The following is a 20,197-nucleotide window of genomic DNA, read 5'->3' on the forward strand; positions in this document are numbered from 1 at the left end:
TGGGGCAGGGGGGAGGGTGAGAAAAGGGAGGCGTGGGAGCCGAGCCTGGGAGGAGAGGCGGGGGGAGCGCGGACTGGAACCACCCCTCCCGGGAGGGCCTGGCCGCAGCTGCCAACTCTCACCTGGTCCGCCGGCTGCGCCTGGCTCGCCCTGGCCCCCGGGGTGGGCTGCTGCTCCTGCTTCATGGCTGTCATCGCCGGCGGCCCGTGTTGGCGCTCACTTCCTCGCGGGCACTTCAGACTCGGGGACCGTCACTTGGCAGCGTTCGCATGTCACAGGCGCCCGTCGCTCTCGGAATTGGCGGAAGGGAAAGCGGCAGCGACGGGTTGGGGGGGAGGGGAGTTACAGGGAGGGGAAGAAGAGCGGCACCAGGCAGGCTCCCCCTGGTAGGATCCCTCCTTCGGCTACCGCAGACCCTCTAACTCCCCACTCTCCCCGCCCCCCACCACCCAAAGCGTAGCGAGCCTCGGAGACCAGGCACGACCAAGTGGCAAGTTAGTGGAGTGGCGAGCGGCGGGCCCCCGGCACCTGACCGAGCTGGAGCGACGTCTCGCAGAGCCGGAGGAGCCCTGCGTGCATTCTACCGCAGTCTGCACCCCCCCACCGCCGGCCCCCGGGGTCTGCCCGCAAGGTGCTCAGCGCGCCAGGTGGAGCAGCCGGGTGCCGCGCTCCAGCATCTCCTCAGCAACTGCAACCGGGGAGAGAGCCCTGCGCGGCGCGAGAGCTCCCCACTCGCGCGCCCAAGGCTGCCGGGTTTCGCGGTTACCCCCCCACACACACACACGCAACCCCCCGCCCCCCGCAGGCTTCTGCTAAAACCCGGAGAAGCGGAGCGCGCCGGTGCAAAAGCCCTCGGTGGCTCCAGCTCTGCCACTGGGCATGCTCCAGCGCCCCAGAAGGCAGGGGGCAGTCGGGGACCGGGGTCCCGGAGCCCTATGGGAGGCGGGCAACACCTGTCGGGACCCGAGGGGTTGTCTCAGATTGTGACCTGAGGTTCTGCGCCTTCTGATTTGGGGCAATGGACATCCTTTAGCCTCCAGCCCAGATTCTCCTACCAGCTGCCTGGGTAATGTCAGTGGAATTCCTAAAGGTTGGTTAAAAACAATAATAACTGTAATGGTGATAAGAATCTGATACTCACTTTTTTTTTTTTCTTTTTCTGTCTTCCTGGACACATGTAGGAAAACCTTCAAATCTTAAGTCCTCTCAGCCTTTCCTTTCTTCAACACAACCCTCTCTCACTCAAAGTAGGTTTACCGAGCACCTACCACGTGCCAAACACACTGTGAGGCTGAGAGAGAGGGTTGCAGGGAAGAGACACTAAACAACACGACAAACCTACCAAATTCCCTGGCTGCAGGGAGCTTATGTTGTTTGGGAATTGGGAGCCGGGAGCCTGGATACAAATCAATGAGTCAATGTAGCTCTTAGGAAGTTGAATTCTCGTGGATAGACAAAGTCCACAGTTCATCCAGATGCACTAGTGCACGTGGCTCTCCTTGGGGCGCCTAAAGCCCATGGACCACAAACAGTCTCCAAGTCTCAGGCACAGGTTGTAGGAGATTGCTCACCAGAGAAATGGCAGGAGTGAGTTGAATATTTAGGTGTTCATGTATTCAGCACAAGACAGTTCCAGCAGAGAGGACAGAGAATATGGGGCAGTGGGGTAGCACTGAGTTGGGCTTTATTGGCTAAGGACTGGCTCCCTGCTTTGAGCCACTCAGTCCATTAATTAATCACTTCTTAACTGAAAGACTTTTGTAGAATGGTCGGAGTTGTCCTCCTGCCTTAGTAGTTTCTAAAACATGAATTATAATGTTGTCCTAAATATTAATTGTAACGATGGTTCCTATAAAGTATGTATTTTAAAATAAATATAACAGTAATCACCAGCAGAAAGATAGAATCAGAGGTGAGTGGAGATCTTGTTTTTCAAAAATATGTATTCCAGTGCATATTGTGAATGACCTATTTATTCTGTTTCAGGAGAAATAACTTTTTGCTAGGAATAACTTTGCAAGTTGCAAAAGTATAAAGCAAATAGTTATTTTTAATGAAACACCAGTATAATAGCTATTGGGCAGCTTATCCAGTAATTGTGACAATATAGGTATTCCCTCACATGTAATTTTTTTGGAGGGAGGGCATCTGCATTATTCAGAAAATGTTCCCATTTTTATCTTTTGCTCTTCTGTTGATTATTTGAGTATATTCATCCTTTCAATGTGTTTCCATTTTGGACAATCTGCTTGAGTTGAAGGAATTTACTTTATTACAGAGATATCTGTCACACAGGATAAGTTTATGCTAGAGGGAGTTATCCTTTTATATAAGATTACTTATTTGATTTAGTTCAACTGTTGAACTTGCATCTATGTTCTGAATTCAGTATAAAATCCACTTCATTACAAATAAAGACATACATTATTATATGTTTCATGTATTGTGGGGGTCTGTGTGTGTATGCGTGTGTGAATTTTTTTTATTTATAAAATGTTTCTTTGATTTAATTTAAGTATTTGTCTTTTGGGATGGGTTGTTATTTTGTCAAGCTAAGAACATTTTTAGCTGTTGAGATCTAGGTTAAGGGCACTGATTAAAACTTAATCACATGTAAACGGATTTTCCCAATTTAAACACTGTTTTTATTTTTTTAATGTATTGCACTTGAATTGCAGTGTAAGATGTTCTACTTCATTTTCAACTTAATTTCTTACTGAAGAAAAAATTCTAACATCCAAACAAGAAATGTTGGAATACCTTTCACCTTAGAAGGGAGTATTTGCGGTTCTGTTTTATATGGTTTCTAATGATGTTATTTTTAAAGAAAAAATACAAAACATCCATTCACAATCAAATGTCTACAAAATTTTAAAAGCACTAAAGTATATATAACTCTAATGCAATATAGATACAGGGGTTCTGTACCTGACTAGATGTCAACAGATTGGTGTTCTTGGTCCATCAGAGCATGGAGGTATAGAACACAGAGAAGTCACTTATCTCTTGCTTCCACTTTTTTTTTTTTTTTTTTTTTTTTTGAGATGGACTCTGGCTCCATCTCCCAGGCTGGAGTGCAGTGGTGCGATCAGCTCACTGCAAGCTCCGCCTCCCGGGTTCACACCATTCTCCTACCCCAGCCTCCCGAGTAGCTGGGACTACAGGCACGCACCACCACACCAAGCTAAATTTTTGTATTTTTAGTGGAGATGGGGTTTCACCGTGTTAGCCAGGATGGTCTTGATCTCCTGACCTCGTGATCTGCCCACCTCGGCCTCCCAGAGTTCTGGGATTACAGACGTGAGCCACCATGCCAGGCCACTTCCACCTTTTTACCTGGTAAAATTAAAATGTTTAGACCAGGTGCCCATTAAGATATTCTCATTCTCTAAATTTTTATGATGATATGTTGATGTTATAAATCAAACGCCTATCCTCTGAATGAAAAATTATTTGTATATGTTTAAATCTTAATGGGAGAGTCAATTAAGTACTTAGAAATTTTTTAAACAAAATCAATAGGTAAGTTAATTACCTTGCAAAAGGCCCTTACCATCCATCACATTTTCCAGTGCTCTCTAGTTTTACATACACATATAGTCACAATTTTGTCTTGATAATGTTTAAATTTGAAATTCAAAATGTATTTACAAAGTATCATTTCTGAATACAAAAATCTATTTAAAGAGAGTTTCTTAAAAAAGATTCACAGAGTATTTTGAATAGTTTTTATGTATGATCTTTGATCAGCTAATTCATGGACAAGTATACATTTTATAACATTCATATAACAATAAAGGAAGTTTTTCTACGCTTTTCATGGAAAGAAATCATACTCTCATAACCGAAAAGGAACTGGAGAGACCACCTAGCAAAATTCCTTCTATTTTGGGTTATAAATATCTAAACCTTACAACACATGGCCATTTTATTCAGGAAGATTTCCTAGGATTCAAACTCCATCACTTCCTTCTGAAAATGAATTGCCTCAAATCCTAGTTTTGGGTTCACATGTAGACAGAACTCACAATGCTGCTTTCTCAATATATTCATTTGGGTTTCTGAAGTCATTCAAAAACTTCCTCACATACAACACCGTGAATATCTACAATATCTTTCTTTCTCTTGCTGTTTTACCCTTTAAAAACAGGAAGTCAATGCAGTACATCTCTCTTTACCTAGAAATATTAAGGTAGATAATTGAGGACAGGTTATGAAATTTAGATAATAATTGGATTAATTGAAGATTATCGTTATAGTGTTTTGGTATCTGTGGCAAAATTAGGTTGTTCGATACATACATAGGTCATCTATGCAGTATTTAATCCTCCACCTCAAATAGCAGACACAGGACCAAAGAACCAAAATTTACTCTAAAAACAACCAAGTAAGAAATAAGGTTTAGCTAACAGCTGATATGTCAGAAAGACAAATGTCCCTTGAGATTTTGTGAAGTAGGATATCCTTTAGAGACAAACTCTTCAGTTTCAGATGAATTAGACAAGGCAAATAGTACTCCACAAGCAGCTAGTTGCTAGAAGCCCTCACTGCATTTTCCTTCTCTTTGCTCTCCTTCCTGAGGTAAATCTGCAGTGTCATGTAAAGACCACCTCGATGGGGATTTCCCTAGCATTAGCCAGTCCTCTATTGAGTGTCTATAATGAGCAGAGCATCAAGAAGACAGAGTTCACGAGCTGTGTCTTCAGAGACTTGGCCTGAAATATGCCCAATTAGCTCTTTGCAGATAAAGAAATCGCTTTAGTTCACATCTTCTGCTATCATTTGGTTTCGATTTACGAACGACCTCTACTCACCTCAATCGGCTTTTGAATTCCCCAAAATGCATATCATGTCCCTGGGCAGAAAACCAGTATGCTGAGCAATCCTCATAAACAAGCTACATTTTAGAAGCTCTAACCAGTAAACTATAACAGGAATTTACTTTTAAAGAAAAAAAGAAGAAAGAAGTAAAGGCACTATATATATAAATGATACCCATGTATACTATTCATTCTGTTCTGAGTTTCTTTCAGTATCAGTTAAATAAACTTTTTGTCAGTCTCTGTCTTTGACAGGAAGACTTTCCTGTTATAAAAATTCATAGCCCAATTATGATCTCTGGTGGAAGCAGACAGAGTTGCAATATCCTGAGAGTCATTCTTGCTCTCTGGAGACCTGAAGATATTGACAAATTGCCCATGCCTACTGAGGTCCGGTGTTGTCAAACCTCTTTTTTTTTTTTTTTTGCTATATTTAAAACCTCACATCTTCCTTTCACCCCACAGCCCTTCTGTGTCATATATACAGGAATTAAGACAGTAAAACAACGCAGATTATTTTACTGTGTATGCTTTTCTCTATATACATATAGCTGAATTGTAACACCAAAACAACTTGAGAACATGAGAAATTTACCTGCTGTTGTCATGTTTACCCACTAGATGCCCAACAAGGGATGTGTGTTTATTTATTCTGCTCTTTTTTTAAGAGTTGTCATTTAATGAATTGGTTATGTTGGCACAGTAAAAAAGAAAAAAAAAAAACCTTCCATCATCTCTTTGAGCTGATATTAATGGTATTTTTTTCCTGATTTTCACAACTCTTTAGAAATAAAGTTTTCTGAATCAGATTTCTCTACAAATGACAGAGGGTTGCTATGTATGGAGGAGTATTTAGAAACATTGGCATCGCATTTGTCCTTTTGAGATAATGTCTGCCTGTGATGAATAAATTTCTTTGAATCTGGTATTTCTCGTTTCCATAACCAAGACAAGATTCCCAAATGATTCAAAATAGTCTTCCTTTATTCCTTGAAAAGTGCAATATTACTGAGCCTTCTCTTAGATTCAGACTTCATAGTGGTTACCCAATTTCTTTCCTTATAAAATTCCCAGAATAGCACAAAACACATTTCCCATTCTGGAAAATCTTTTACAAATTGAAAGAGAAAATTCTACTATAAGATCCTGACTAATTTTTAGAAGGAAAGATTTTCATCTTTTTTAACACTTCCACAATGTTCAATTTGTTTTTAAGGATTTAGTACTAGATTCAAATTCTCCCATGAATTTTCCTCTAGAAAACAAGAGATAGTCGAAGATTCAGGTGCAATAGCCCTAGAGCATCCGCTGACATTAAAGAGTCCCTGGCATTTTCTCTACCAATTGACTTTCTACCACTGGGGATTTTTCTTCCACTATTGCCAAAGGAAACTTGAGGCCAAGTCCTTGGGTTCCTTTCACCACGCGGAGTCATGTGATTATACAAATAATAGTTTCAGGATATCAGGGGAGGCAAAGTACATTGAAATAAGACACATTAAAACACACCTTTCAATACTGAACATTGTTTAATTCTGTTTCATCTATTAGACACGATGAGTTGCTTGCTAGTGTATATCCCTTGTTATATTCATCTGTCTGTCAATCTGTCACATATCTATATCTTTTTGGGAGAATAAGGAAATGTTTAAGTCACTCAGTTTCTATCCTGCATATCTAAATATTTACTAAAGTCACAGATCTTTATCCAAATCCAAGAAGAAAGAGAAAGAAGCGGAAGAGACAAGGTAGAGTAGGAGGAGAAAAAGAGAGGGAAGGGAAACGCCAAGAGAATACATTCTGAAGTTGTTAGGGATGTTAGGGTGTAGTAAGTCTCATTGGTTTATTGACACCTTCATAAAAATAATGAACCGAAATACCATAAATCCCACTGGTTATGCCTAAATATTGCTCCTGCCGTTGGTTTTCTATATACTTGTATAATTTTAGAATGCAGTCAAAAGTGTAACTTCCTCATTCCTCTGTCAGTAAGTTATACTTGATATTACTAGTTAACTTCAAGCTTACCTTGCCTTGTAATATTTTATCATTTGTTACACTTAACAATTAGACCATAAGCATCAGAGGAGGAGGAGGAGAGAATCTATTACAGATATGATAGTTCTTACAAATGAATGACTAGAAAATCACCCTTCAGTTAGCAACTTGATTTACTGAGCAACACTTATAAGAGTGTTTAATCTTAGTTAATAGGACATCAAAAGCCTCACAGGACAAATGGGCAGTCCTCTTCCCTTCAGGGGTTCCCTGACCTTTCACATGGAGAAGCCATCCACTCACATTTTCATCTTCCCTAATATAACTGATCTATTAGGACTCAACACCTTTCACAACCTTCCCATTGCAAGTTCACAGGGACTTTCTTCTTTCACTCTTTGTAGTGTCTATCTCACTGCACAATTGAATGCCTTTATTTTCTGATATTAGGTTGGTGCGAATATAACTGTGGTTTTTGCAATTAAATATAATAGCCCTAGCACTTTGGGAGGTCAAGGCAAGTGGATCATTTAAGGTCAGGAGTTTGAGACCGAGCTGGTCAAATGGCGAAACCCCGTCTCCACTAAGAATACAAAAAAAAATAAAAAATAAAATTAGCTTGGTGTGGTGGTACGTGACTGTAATCCCAGTTGCTAGGGAGGCTGAGGCCGGAGAATCACTTGAACCCGGGAGGCGGAGGTTGCAGTGAGCCAAGATGGCACCACTGCACTCCAGCCTGGGTGACAGAGTGAGATTCTGTCTCAAAAAAAAAAAAAAAATAGTAATGGCAAAACCGCAATTTTTTTACACCAACCTAATAGCTTGTTCAGCATCCTAATTGTCATATGTGGCATCTTATCTTTTCTACTAATATCAATGCTTAGTGGAGAGGAATTCTGTTGGGTACTGGAGTTAACTGTGTGTGTGTGCAGGGGGTGGTGGGTAGGGGTCTACATCAGTCTCCTTGCCTAAGTAGGGGGAGCCTCAGAGGAAATGTTCTTTGAAAAAAAAATCTTTATTCACCCTCTCAATATTAAGCTCTATTAGCACCTCCTATAAGCTTGTATTTTTTATTTTACTGAACAGGATCATCCAGGGAAAATATATTTTCTCTTTCTGTTGTCCCAGAATATTTTACTTTTCTCTACTTGACATGTAGGAATTATATAATCTTGATATTCCTCTGATCTACTGATGCTGGATATGAGTAAGAACCCATCAGATATTGCTTAGTTCTAAAACATTAAGTAAAAGCCAGATAAGCATGGAATTTTCTACTGCTTAGGAGCAGGTACTACGTGTTATGAAGTAGCAAGCTTCCAGTGTGGAAAGCTCACAGGAGAATTTGGAAAGAAATATGTTTGCACTATCACTCCTAATTTATTTCTTACCTAATATATAAAAACTACACTAAATTTGGAGGAGGAAGAGCTATAATGGGCAAAATGCTGAGGAAATATTGAAGTTGAATAAAATATTTGTTGTTGTAAATACAGCTTAAATTCCTCTAGACTGTATATATACTGCCAAAAGGACCATAAAGTCAATGGAAATTTCTGAGATTATGCTCAATCTCAGAAGATAGTTATTTTTGCTTTACATCCTCTGCACACATATTAAATAAGTTTGTTTATCTGCTTTGCTAGTTTCTGACAACGTATTTGGAAAGAGGGTAAGAGGAATTGCTGATAGATGGGGTACACAAATATGGCAAGAAAATAAGATACAGAATATTATAGAAAGCAAAGAAAGAAAACATTGGCCCCTCCACTTAAAACAATAACAACTTAGTGCCACTTAGTATAGGGGAAGGAGAGGAGAGACAAGTATTTTTATGCAGATTCGGAAGATCTTAGAAATAAGTATTTTAGGGAAAAATATAAGTATTTTAGGGAAAAATAAAGTTTAGGTTCAAAATGAGGACTTCAAAAAAAGTAAAATCAGGCTTGGCATACTTTTTTCGAAAGGGTTATTTTGGGAAGATAGGCTGCTGTGTTGACAGCATGGGTTTAGGCTAGATAGAGAATTAGATATCAGAACCAAATGTACAACATTTACAACACTTCTAAATAACTAGATACCTATACAAATCCGTAAACACCAAAAGCCACACAGTGTGGGTGCCCTTGTATCTATGTGAGCAAATTCAGAAGAAAGCAGTAGGGCAAATTACAGATGAGATAATTCCAAAATATTTAAGAAAGGAACCCCCAAATAGTCAATGGGTATTCACTAGAAACTACAGTGGACCAACATAATAACACCGAGTGGAACTAGGAGAGGTTTTGTGCATTCCAACAGTGAGTAAAAGGGGCCCTGTGGGGAGTCCATTTCCCCACAGGAAATTGGTCCCTCATATTTCTGCATTTCTTATCAGAAGAAAATGCCGTTTCATAATATCTTTTAAAGAATATTTGTTCAGCAATTAACCTGGAAAGAAGGACTAGGATCTTCCTCTGGAGCAAAGGACAAGCATTATTACTCTTCAGTATAAAAAAGATAATGTCTTCCTCTGGAACAAAAAACAAGCACGCTTACTCCCCATTATAAAAGATTTGGGTTCCTTAAGCTCAGGGTTCCTCTTCTATAAACTGCAACCGACTGTGTGGGTAGGCATCCATCTGGCTCAACCACCCCTCCCATGGTACTTGACGAGAAGAAGAACTCACACAAACACACTCATGTTCATCCTACTCATTATACTATGAGTAATAAAAGTCTTTGTCTCTGACCCTCAGAGTCTCATGTCTTTTGCCAACATCCGTAAAACTGGCGGGTTAACTCATTGGCTTGTAAGCAATATAAAATCTCAGCTGTTTCATTGTTCTTAGCAGGCCTATGTCAGGGTCTTAGGTGGCTGGTGCAGTCTAGATCCTGTGAACTCTTGAAACCAACCTTCCAGGCATCTTTCCAAAACAGGACCCCATACTGAGGATAAACTACTAAAAGTGGAGTCAAAATTGAACTGAATAGACATAACAAAAATGAAGGAAGGAGAAAATCCAGACAAGCCTGTTTCCACGTAAACAGATAAAAGAAATCTGTGAAAACAAGCCAATATATATATTTTTTACTGTTACATAACAAGAGAAGAAGGATCGCCTTTAGGTTGAAAAGTCAGTCTTAATTTTTACCTATCTAAAAGTTCAAAAAAACTAAATTTATACAAAAATGAGCAACAGAAAACTATCAAGGTCAAATGCCATGTATGTAAAGTTTAGCCCCCAAAACAAAGTTGCTACAAGAAAACATAGAATGAAATTCCTACGGACCAGAGACTGGCAAATTGTAGCCCAGAGGCCAACTCCAGTCTACTTTCTGTTTTTAGAAATAAAGTTTTATTGGTACATAGCCACTCTCATTCATTTACATATTGCTTATGACTATCTTCATGGTACAATGGCAATGTTAAGTATTTGTGACAGGCCATATGGCCTACATAGTGTAAAATATTTACTGTCTTGAACCTTACAGGAAATTTGCCAACTTCTGCTATTGACAAAATAAGCCTGCCAAAAAATGTCATGCTCAAAATATTTTCAGAAGTGTAACATATTATTTTAAAATAAGCTAAAGGACATCAAGAAAATCATGCAACACTTGAAAAAACATTAATCAGAACTAGAAAAAGCGATCAAACTCAAGAAAAAAATTAGAAATAAAAGAAACAGCATAGTAGGAATAAGACTAATCTAGAAGGAAAATAAGAGGATATAAGTACAAAAATAACACTTTAAAGGAAATCAAGTTGAGAAGGAGAAAAATATTTAACACTAAAAAGAAATTAAAAAATACAGAGGTTTCAAGAAAATGTGACATGTATTATAGATGGCAAAAAATCCATGAATGTTATGGGAGTTTCTGAGTGACAGAACAAAGTAAGGATTCAAAAAAAAAAAAAAAAAAAAAAAAAAACAAAAAACTCAATACTGACTGGGCGCGGTGGCTCACGCCTGTAATCCCAGCACTTTGGGAAGCCGAGGCAGGTGGATCACGAGGTCAGAAGTGAAACCCCATCTCTACTAAAAATACAAAAAATTAGCCGGGTGTGGTGGTAGGTGCCTGTAATCCCAGGTACTCGGGAGGCTGAGGCAGGAGAGTCACTGGAACCCGGGCAGCAGAGGTTGCAGTGAGCCGAGATCACACCATTGCACTCCCGGGTGACAGTGCAAGACTCTATCTCAAAAAAAAAAAAAAAAAAAAGTATTAGAAAGTAATCCTGAAATTTAAAAAATCAATTTAAACTTACTGAAAAATCTCATAGTGTAACTGATAATATTAATATAGTACAATCAACACCAAGTAAAATTAAGAAAGAGGAAAAAGAGAATTACTCGGGCATCTAGGGCAAAAGAATACTTGACTTAAAAAGGAACTAAGATTATTATTATTAAACTTTCCAACAGTAACACTTTATCTTAGAGAGAAAAAAATGAAGTAACATATTTAAGATACTCAAGAAAAGAAAATATGGACCAGAGGTTTTATATTCAGTAAAACTGAATTTCAATTATAACGGTCATAGAAAGACTGTTAGCAACATGCAATCACTCAAGGAATATTGTCCTCAGGGGAGTTTTTTGAGGAATCTTCTAGAAATCAGTTTTAGAAAACAAAATTAACAGGAACATCGCAATTAAATAAAAAAATCATGTATGTAATTTTAAATTTTTTAGTAGCCACCTGAAGAAAATAAAAAGAAACAGAAGAATTTAAAACAATGGTATATTTTATTTACCCCAATATACTAAACGTTTTATCATTTTGATATCTAATATATATGAAAATTGTCTGAGACTTTACATTGTATAGTAAATTTCCAATATCCAGTATGTATTTTATGCTTACAAACATACCAATTTAGACCAGACATGTTTCAATTGTCCAATACCTCATGTCACTAAGAGCCACTGCGAACATTCCAGAACTGGAGAGACATAAGCCTAAGAATTATGGTGGATTACACATTTAGTTATAGTAGAATAAGACAAATTGAGTGATAAGTAGGAAAGAGTACATAACAGCTATATTATCTACCAATGTAGATTTAGTACAACTAAATGGAGAGAATGAGATAGCATATGCAAGAAAATATATTTTCAATATTTATAATGGGTGGTGGTAATATTTGTATAGTTACTTTTTTTTCTGTTGTGTGTATAATATTGGAAAAGTAAATGAGTAATTATGAGATGTTCTAACTCTCTAATCTCCAAGGCTTTAAGAACTATAATTTTCACTATAGATAGATAAGAGGCAAATAGAAGAAGTTCCTTTAGAAAATAGCCCTGAAATTGAATTGGAAATTTTCATTTGGAGATATCATTATTATCTCATTCCTAATGCACAACAGCATTAGCAGTGAGGCTATGCTTCCCACAGCTTGTGCTAGGCAAATGACTGAGTGCAGGCGGCAGAGATACTGAAGCGGTCCCCTTCATAGGGCTTGTGGGAATCCTCCGCTGGACAGCTTTGGTTTGAGAACCCTCCTGAATATTTCTTAGACCTGAACTACAGTTTCAGACTCTTTCTATCTATTCTCCTTTCTTCCCATTGACCTTCACAGCAGTAAAGCCTACATCACAGTCAAAGGGTTATTCCTGCTTTTTCCATTCACTCTTTTATTCCCTCACAGACATTTTCTCCAAGAACTCTCTTGCACATCCACTTGCACCTGCTTCTCAGAGGACCTAGATTAACTCGGTCTAAAAATAATGACTGACCTAGTATAAATTAATTGTCAAATAAAATGCAGGGTACTCAATTAAATTTGAGTTTCAGATACACAATGAATAATTTTTTTAGTATAAGTGTGTCCCAAATAGGTGACTACGTGGCTTGTATTTTTATGTGCTAACTTTGGCAAACCTAGTAGCAATGACTATCACTTGCAACCAGGTTTTGGTGTTAAAAAAACAAACAAACAAACAAAAAACAGAATTTCTTAGAAAAGTGCTGAATACAGATATAAGAAAAGAAGCATACCAGATAAATCTGAAACATTTTGTTATGGACTAACATGGGAAGTATCAAAGACTACTAGTTTAAGAGGAATCAAAAGTTAACCTTGAAAAGGCTCCACCTGGATGAAGAAGGAAAAAATAGCACTTCAATAAGGATAAAAATTACAGTGCATTGGGATCCATCAGATAAATTTAAATCCTAGTTGATCTTCTGAGGGTGATAGGGAACCAATTTATTATCACAAAACCTATCATAAAAACTTCAGTTCTGTCCTTTTTTGGAGTTATGCCACTGGGTAACCAAATTGTAGGTGAAAGGAAGAATTACCTTACATATGAAATTATTTGAGCTAATGTGTAAAATAATGGGTAGAATTAGAGTATTACCAGTTTATAATCACCAAGAAAATAACCAACCTGCTGTTGAGCATCAATTTGCCTCCTGATGAAAGACTCAGTGCTACCTATAATGTTGCAAACAATATAAAAGCTGAGTTTGATCAAGGGTCCTGCTGCCACTTGCTGGAAATGCAGAGAAGAGAAGAACATGTAGATTGGCACCATGAGTATATCAATATACTCATCAAATCGACCCTGGGGCAAAATCCACAAGTGGCCCATATTTGTCAACAGATTCATTTTAAGGGAAAGGAGTTTGTGGGAACAAGGGAGATGACACGTTGATGATATTGAAGCTAAAAGACATATCAATTTGAAAATTGATGACTACATTATAATGCCTTAGGATGTTCACTTAAATGGTAAACAATAAAAATGCAAAAAAAGATTAATATAAAAGTCAAGAGGGTGGTTATTTTTGGAGACAGAGAGGACAGAGAATGTATGGAGATTTCTGGATGGCTAGCAAGTTTTCATTCTTTGACATGCGTGGCGGTTAAGATGTATTTGCCATATAATAATTTTGTGTGGTTTGCTGTATCTGTGTTTCATTTTAAAATAAAAGTCTAAACAGTGCCTAATAGAGTTCTTGTCTCTTAGTAAACACTCAATAAGAGGTAGCTATTAAAAAATATAAAATAAACGACAGAGACTACACTTAGAGCAATTCCTTCTCAACCGTTATTTTTTAAAGTAATGATAAACCTCTAGCTCTCCAGGGTCATGCTCTCTCTCCAGTGTATGTACAGCTATAAAATTGCTCCTGCCTCTCCAAAATGTGTTTATGGCATTGAAAGCAGAATGCAAACACTGTTTATTCTTTTAGACCTCCTCAGAGTTAGCAAACACCAAGACAAACTCAAGAAGTTGTAAAGAGAATGGGGGTTTATGTCACTGAGATCCTCATCGCAAGGTCATTAACTCATTTCCATGCTGGTAAATATGTATCAGCTTAGCCTGCATTCTGCCTTATGGAGAAAATTGTAGATCGTGGTCTATTTGTTGAATTCCAAATTTACCTGAAAAAAGCAATGGGTCCTGGTCCGAGCCCACTCTTTCTTATTGATTGCAAAACTAAACAGTCTATGTGATATAGAGAACAATTAATGCTCTTCTTAGCAGGATTTGTGGCTTCAGGTGACAATGCCTCTTGCCTTTGTGAACTCAGTGACAGTCTTGTTTAAAAGACTGTAGTGCTCAGTCTGCAATTTTGTAGCTGCAAATGGGGTTCTAGCTTGCTATTTGAGTTGAGCTTCAATTAGTATGGAAAGGATGCCTTCTCTTCATGTGTCTAAGATTCCTTTCTTATACAGCACCTACTTTGGCACCATCTCTCCTCAAATTGCCAAGTCTTGACACAGTGGGCTGTGTCTGAGGGTCCCAATGGGGTTTCCCTATCTACCAAAAAGTGCTAAAGTCTCTAAATTTGTACATCCCTGAGGAAACCCACTCCAAATACACATTCTTTTCACCTAAAAACATTTTCAAGTTTATTTAGATTCCTCAAAGAAGCCATGCATCCCTGCCCACTCCCATGAAAAGTGATTTCTTCAGTTTTTCATTCTCAGAGTATTCAATTTCTATACTATGGATTTGTCACATATCATTTATATTCTTATATTTTTGGGTCTCACACTACCATTCTGCCATGCTTTCCACCCTACCACTCTGTTACTCAATTTCCTTTTTTTTTTTTTTGAGAATAATAATAGTGAAAATAATAATAGCTCACATTTATTGAATGTTTAATGTGAATCAGGCACTGTCTAATTCCTTTAATTCAATAATTCTAGAGCGTAGAGGCTTTCCTTATCTCCATTTAGAATCTTGTACACCAAGACCTAAAAGGTGTTACTAAAGCTTGCCCAAAGTTCCACAATGATTTAGAAGCATAGCAGAGATTTGAACACAGGCAATTCTATTGTTAATATCCTTAATAATGTCTTGTCTTGGATCAAAAGCCACAACAAATACGTGTCTGTTTATTTTAATTAATAAGTTTTCATAGAGTGCCTGCAATAATGACTTTTTCCTTGGCCTGAAATTATTGTGAAATATACTATATATGTAGTATATTATGGTATACTATGGTATAGCATATATACAATACTATATATATACACACACACACTATATATGCATATATATAGTATATAGTTGTATAGTAAAATATGCAAATATATTCAGTTTTTCCATCCAATAAAAAGACATTAAATAGACTTTTATAGTTAGATAAATCTGTCATAATGCTAGAAGTATTTGGTATGGTCTTTGTTCAATTTACCTAGCACAAAGTATATCTTAGTCCCTATGCACTGTTATAACAAAAATGTCATAAACTAGGTGGCTTATAAACAACAGAAAATGATTTCTCACAGTTCTACAGGCTGTGAAGTCTAAGATCAAGGCTCTGGCACATTTGGAGTCTGGCGAGGGTCCACTTTCTAGTTTATAGGTGGCACCTGCTGTGTCCTCATATGTGGGAAGGAGCAAGCTACCTGTCTAAAGTGTTTTTATAAGAACAGTAATTCCACTCATGAGGGCTTCACCTTTATGACCTAATCACCTCTCAAAGACCCCACCTCCTAATATCATCAACTTGGTGATTATGATTTCAATTGAATCAATTGAATCAATATGAATTTTGTGAGGATACATTCAGACTATACCAGAATGATACACAGTAGATGTTTGAAAGACTCGAGGTTTTTTGTTTTTTTTTTTTTTTTTTTCCCTGTTGTCAAATTTATCTCTAAGGTAGAGTGTATGAGGAAAAGATTTTATAGCATCCTTAATTAGGGAACATAGAAAACTATGTATTCACCTACATTTAAGATATAATCTCAATGTTTTTAGTATAATTTATTTTATATAAATAACAGGGATTTTGTAAATATACTTCAAAGAGAAATACATGATACAAGATAGAAATAAAGTATCAAAACTGCTACTTGGACTTCGGGTAATCCTAGAATGGTAGTATAATGGCTGTTAATCTTGAGTGTGTTTCAGTTTCTCCCACTCCAGATCCACACCCAGCATGAAGATTCTGATGCAATATTGTACAATTCAGAATTTTGAATTTTTATCAACATCCTACCTGGTTTGAAGTAGGAAATTCAGGATCACACTTTGAGGAAAAATGTATGTAGTGGTTAAAAGATGAGATTTGGAGTCAGAAAGACCCCAGGGTCATAGATTCAACATTTACTAGCAGTGCACTTAACTCTTCTCAACTTCAGGATTTTTTTCCTGCAAATGCGTAATAATGGTGTATCTGACTCGTAGGGTTATGAGAAAATATGTGAAAAGTACTCTGCATAGTGCCTAGTACATAGAAAGTTTTAACTAGGTGTTTACAAGTAATGGCAGCAGTGGTAGTATACCATGTTGTAAAATTGTGGGTATTCTCAATAGTATATGTCATTAGGGAATTGAGAATTAAAACAACAATGAGATACAACTACATATCTGGTAGAATGCTAAAATTGAAAATAATGATAACACTAAATTCTGACACGAATGTGGAGAAACTGAAACTCTCATTCATTGCTGGTGGGAACACAAAATGGTACAGCCACTGTACCATTTGGTTTGACAGTTCTTACAAAACTAAATATACTCTTACTGTATGATCCAGCAATTGCACTTCTTGGTGTTTATCCAAATAAATTAAAAACTTATGTCCACATAAAAACCTGCACAGAGATGCTTACAGCACTGTATTTATAATTGCTAAAACCTGGAAGCAACCAAGATGCCCTTCAGTAGATGAATGGATGAATAAACTGTGGTATATCCATACAATGAAATATTATTCAGTGCTAAAAGAAAATGAGCTATGAAGCTATTAAAATGCATTGATAAATCTTAAGTGCATACTACTAAGTAAAAGAAGTCAGTCTGAAAAGGCTACATACTTCATAATTCCAAATATGTGACATTCTGGAAAAGACAAAACTATGGAGACAGTAAAAGGATGAGTGATTGTCATGAATTTGAAAGGAGGGAGGAAGTGATGAATAGGCAGAGCATGGGAAACTTTTAGGAACAGGAAACTATTCTGCCTGATACTGTAATTGTGGCTATGTCATTACACATTAATCCAAAGCCTTATTTTATCTCTTTCTTCCATTCATCTTCTTGCCTTTCTTTTAATTCTTCTTTATTTTTTTCTGATACACATATCACAAAAGAATCAAAGCCAAGCAAGGGTATGTATATAATAATTACAAACTTTTTGATTGCAAGGCAAAGGGTTAACAGTGCAAATTTTTCTTCCTGTTTCCTCAGGGATGCCTTTAAAATGTGTGAATAAGCTTCAATCAGACTGCCCTTCCCAAAGAAAATATAAATGCTGGAAAAACTACAAAACAGCCACCTAAAGGCACTGGCGAGTGACAAAAGCAAGCAAATTCTGGAAAAGAGTCAACACTTGGAAGAAGGGAGCTGCACTGGGTGAGTTCTTTATTTTTATTTATTTTATTTTTTTATTATTATACTTTAAGTTTTAGGGTACATGTGCACAATGTGCAGGTTAGTTACATATGTATACATGTGCCATGCTGGTGTGCTGCATCCATTACCTCATCATTTAGCATTAGGTATATCTCCTAATGCTATCCCTCCCCCCTCCCCCCACCCCATAACAGTTCCCAGAAAGTGATGTTCCCCTTCCTGTGTCCATGTGTTCTCATTGTTCAATTCCCACCTATGAGCGAAGAGGAAAGGTTTCAGCCTGCACCTTGCAGAGCAGTTAAAACATCATTTAAAACCCTGCCTAATTTTCTGATTGACCCATGAACTACAAACATGGGTCAGATTCCAAGCAGATGTTTCTTATATTTAAATACATCAAAGTTACAATTTCCTGAATAACTGTGTACTCTTAACTATTCGACGTAAAAAGAGTTAAGTGACTTCTTGTTCTGAATCCTAACAGGTACATGGGGAAGGAACAGTGTCTCTGCATGAGAATGGCCAAAGAACAAGATACATTTCCCAGTGGAGAACAATCCTAGAGAGAGGGAAGCATGGGGCAGAATAAGGTATGCTGGCCCCAGGGTAATAACATTTATTTCTGTTGCATTGGTGTTTCCAAAAAAATGCTTCGGTTCCAAGTTTCAGGAATTGGTTGGGGGAGCATGGGGATCATACAGTGATTCAGGAGCTTCCTTGCAAGTAACTGAGTGAGCCAATCAAATAATTTATGTTTAAATCTTTCACTGTGTTAAATGTCGAAAAATAAAACAAGTGAATTCTATCCTATGGTGTACACAGCCCTTATGATTATCCGATATAAGTCTCAGCCTGAAATAACTCTGCATTTTCTCAGCCACTTTGCTTAACACGGTGTGAAGTGGATCTAGGACAAGGATACAAAAAAAAACAACAACAAATACTATTCTTCTGAGATGACATAAAGATCTGGCAGAAGGAATCTCGAGATTGGCAGAGGCTGCATCTGAGATTGCTCTGTCTTCTACTGGTACCAGGATATGAACAGAATGAAATGTCCTGGGGATCATTGGGTATCCAGGGAGATTTCTCCAATGTGGTACTTAGCTCATTCCATGATGCCACATACCTTTATGCTATCAGATAATACAAATGACCTAAGGTCTAGGAGACTAAACTCTGTTGAGGCATGGCCATCCTCAGAAAGATCATCCCCACTGGACTCTTAAGTGCATTTGGCATATTGAGATCCCAGTGCATTTTATACTTTTGTGCTTATGGCATTAACTGCATATTTTAGAATATAGCCTTATAGAAATTATGCTACATCTTGGATAGTAAGTCATCCACTAATCAGATCCATTTATTCCCTGCCATTTATTTTGCCTCATGTTTTATCTATTCAGGCATTCTACAATATCTTAAAGACATCCTTAGCCTGCATGTTGTCATTGTTGTTTTAATAATCATAATGAACCATTACTTCCAGTGGACTAAATATTTTCTTTAGATTTATAACTAGTACTTTAACTTCCATCCTCTGAAAGGGGCTATTGCTTTTCTGTCCAGCCATGGGCCACCAATGGACTTTACCAGTAGGTATAAATGGTGTACCCTTCTGCCTATTGTTTCTGACCTTTATCGAGGGCCACTTCAGCCAGTCTCACAGCACCATGCTCATCCACTGCTATCATGATATGACCTACTGTCCCTCCTAGAACCAGGCAATATCCCAAGACATGTTAATCTAGCTGGGAGAAGAATGAGGCTTAGTATCTGCAGAATGAAAAGGTCATTGAAAGGGAGCCCAGTGCTGGATTTTTTCTAGAAACAAGAGTTTACCAAAGAAATTTCAGTCAAGAGCCTTGCTCCTTAATAAAAGTTGAAGTTCAACTCCAATACAAGATCTAGCCCCCAAACTAAGACAACTAGACAAATCTAGGACATCCCCACCACCACCACCACCAGCAGCAAGGGTAATAGGCCTCTCTTAGAGGGAGAAAAAACTACTCAGAGTGAGGCAGCTTTGAAAGAGGCGCTGAAGTAGACCAGGGATCCTTAAGGGCTACTGGAGCTGGGGACTTAGGGCACTGTAGCTGTCTATTCCTCCTGGTGCAGCAGTTAAGTATTCCCAGGGAACAACCCAACTTCCCTGGGTCCTGATAGAGAAAGATATACAGCATCTTCAGAAGGGTCTAAAGCCTAAGAAGCCACACAGAGGCTGCCCAGTTAGTGCTTCCCTCTCTTTCTTTGAGAGCTTGTGGGCCCTGCCACACGCACCCCTGATTTTCAGTTCGCGTTTTTCAAAGCTGCAGTAAATCTCTTTGAAGCAGTTGAACTTCTGTGCTTCAATTTCTAAACTTGGTCTGCCTCTATTTAGACCAGCGATATTGGCTTCCATCTGATCTCCATCCCTGGGGCTGATCTCCTGGGTCCATGCTATCTATGAGCACACATTGCTTTCTTCCCAGCCTTTGACTTTGTCTGTATTTAAAACCTTGGGCTCTGGCAAACGGAGGCTTTTCCTGTATTCCAGAAGCCAGCCTTCTACTACCCTTG

The 20,197-nt window shown here is 38.1% G+C and overlaps 1 protein-coding gene and 1 long non-coding RNA gene across 3 annotated transcripts in view; one reads left to right on the plus strand and one right to left on the minus strand.

Moving 5' to 3' along the window:
* DPP10 (dipeptidyl peptidase like 10) overlaps positions 1–874 on the minus strand; it is a 704,745-nt gene extending 703,871 nt beyond the window's left edge. The window contains exon 1 of one of the 2 annotated variants that reach the window (XM_054478149.2): positions 123–874. In XM_054478149.2, the coding sequence (XP_054334124.1) occupies positions 123–194 (72 nt within the window). In that variant the 5' untranslated portion in view covers positions 195–874. The remainder of the gene's footprint in view (positions 1–122) is intronic. The other variant, XM_054478150.2, reaches the window with a different exon arrangement.
* On the plus strand, positions 788–18,441 carry LOC129031641 (uncharacterized). Its single transcript, XR_008501077.2, has 3 exons — positions 788–1,090; positions 17,474–17,638; positions 18,123–18,441. It is a non-coding gene; the product is annotated as an uncharacterized LOC129031641 (long non-coding RNA).
* Positions 18,442–20,197: the final 1,756 nt, after the last annotated feature.

Source organism: Pongo pygmaeus, chromosome 11 (genome assembly GCF_028885625.2).
Source record: "Pongo pygmaeus isolate AG05252 chromosome 11, NHGRI_mPonPyg2-v2.0_pri, whole genome shotgun sequence".
In the NCBI taxonomy this organism is placed as follows: domain Eukaryota; kingdom Metazoa; phylum Chordata; class Mammalia; order Primates; family Hominidae; genus Pongo; species Pongo pygmaeus.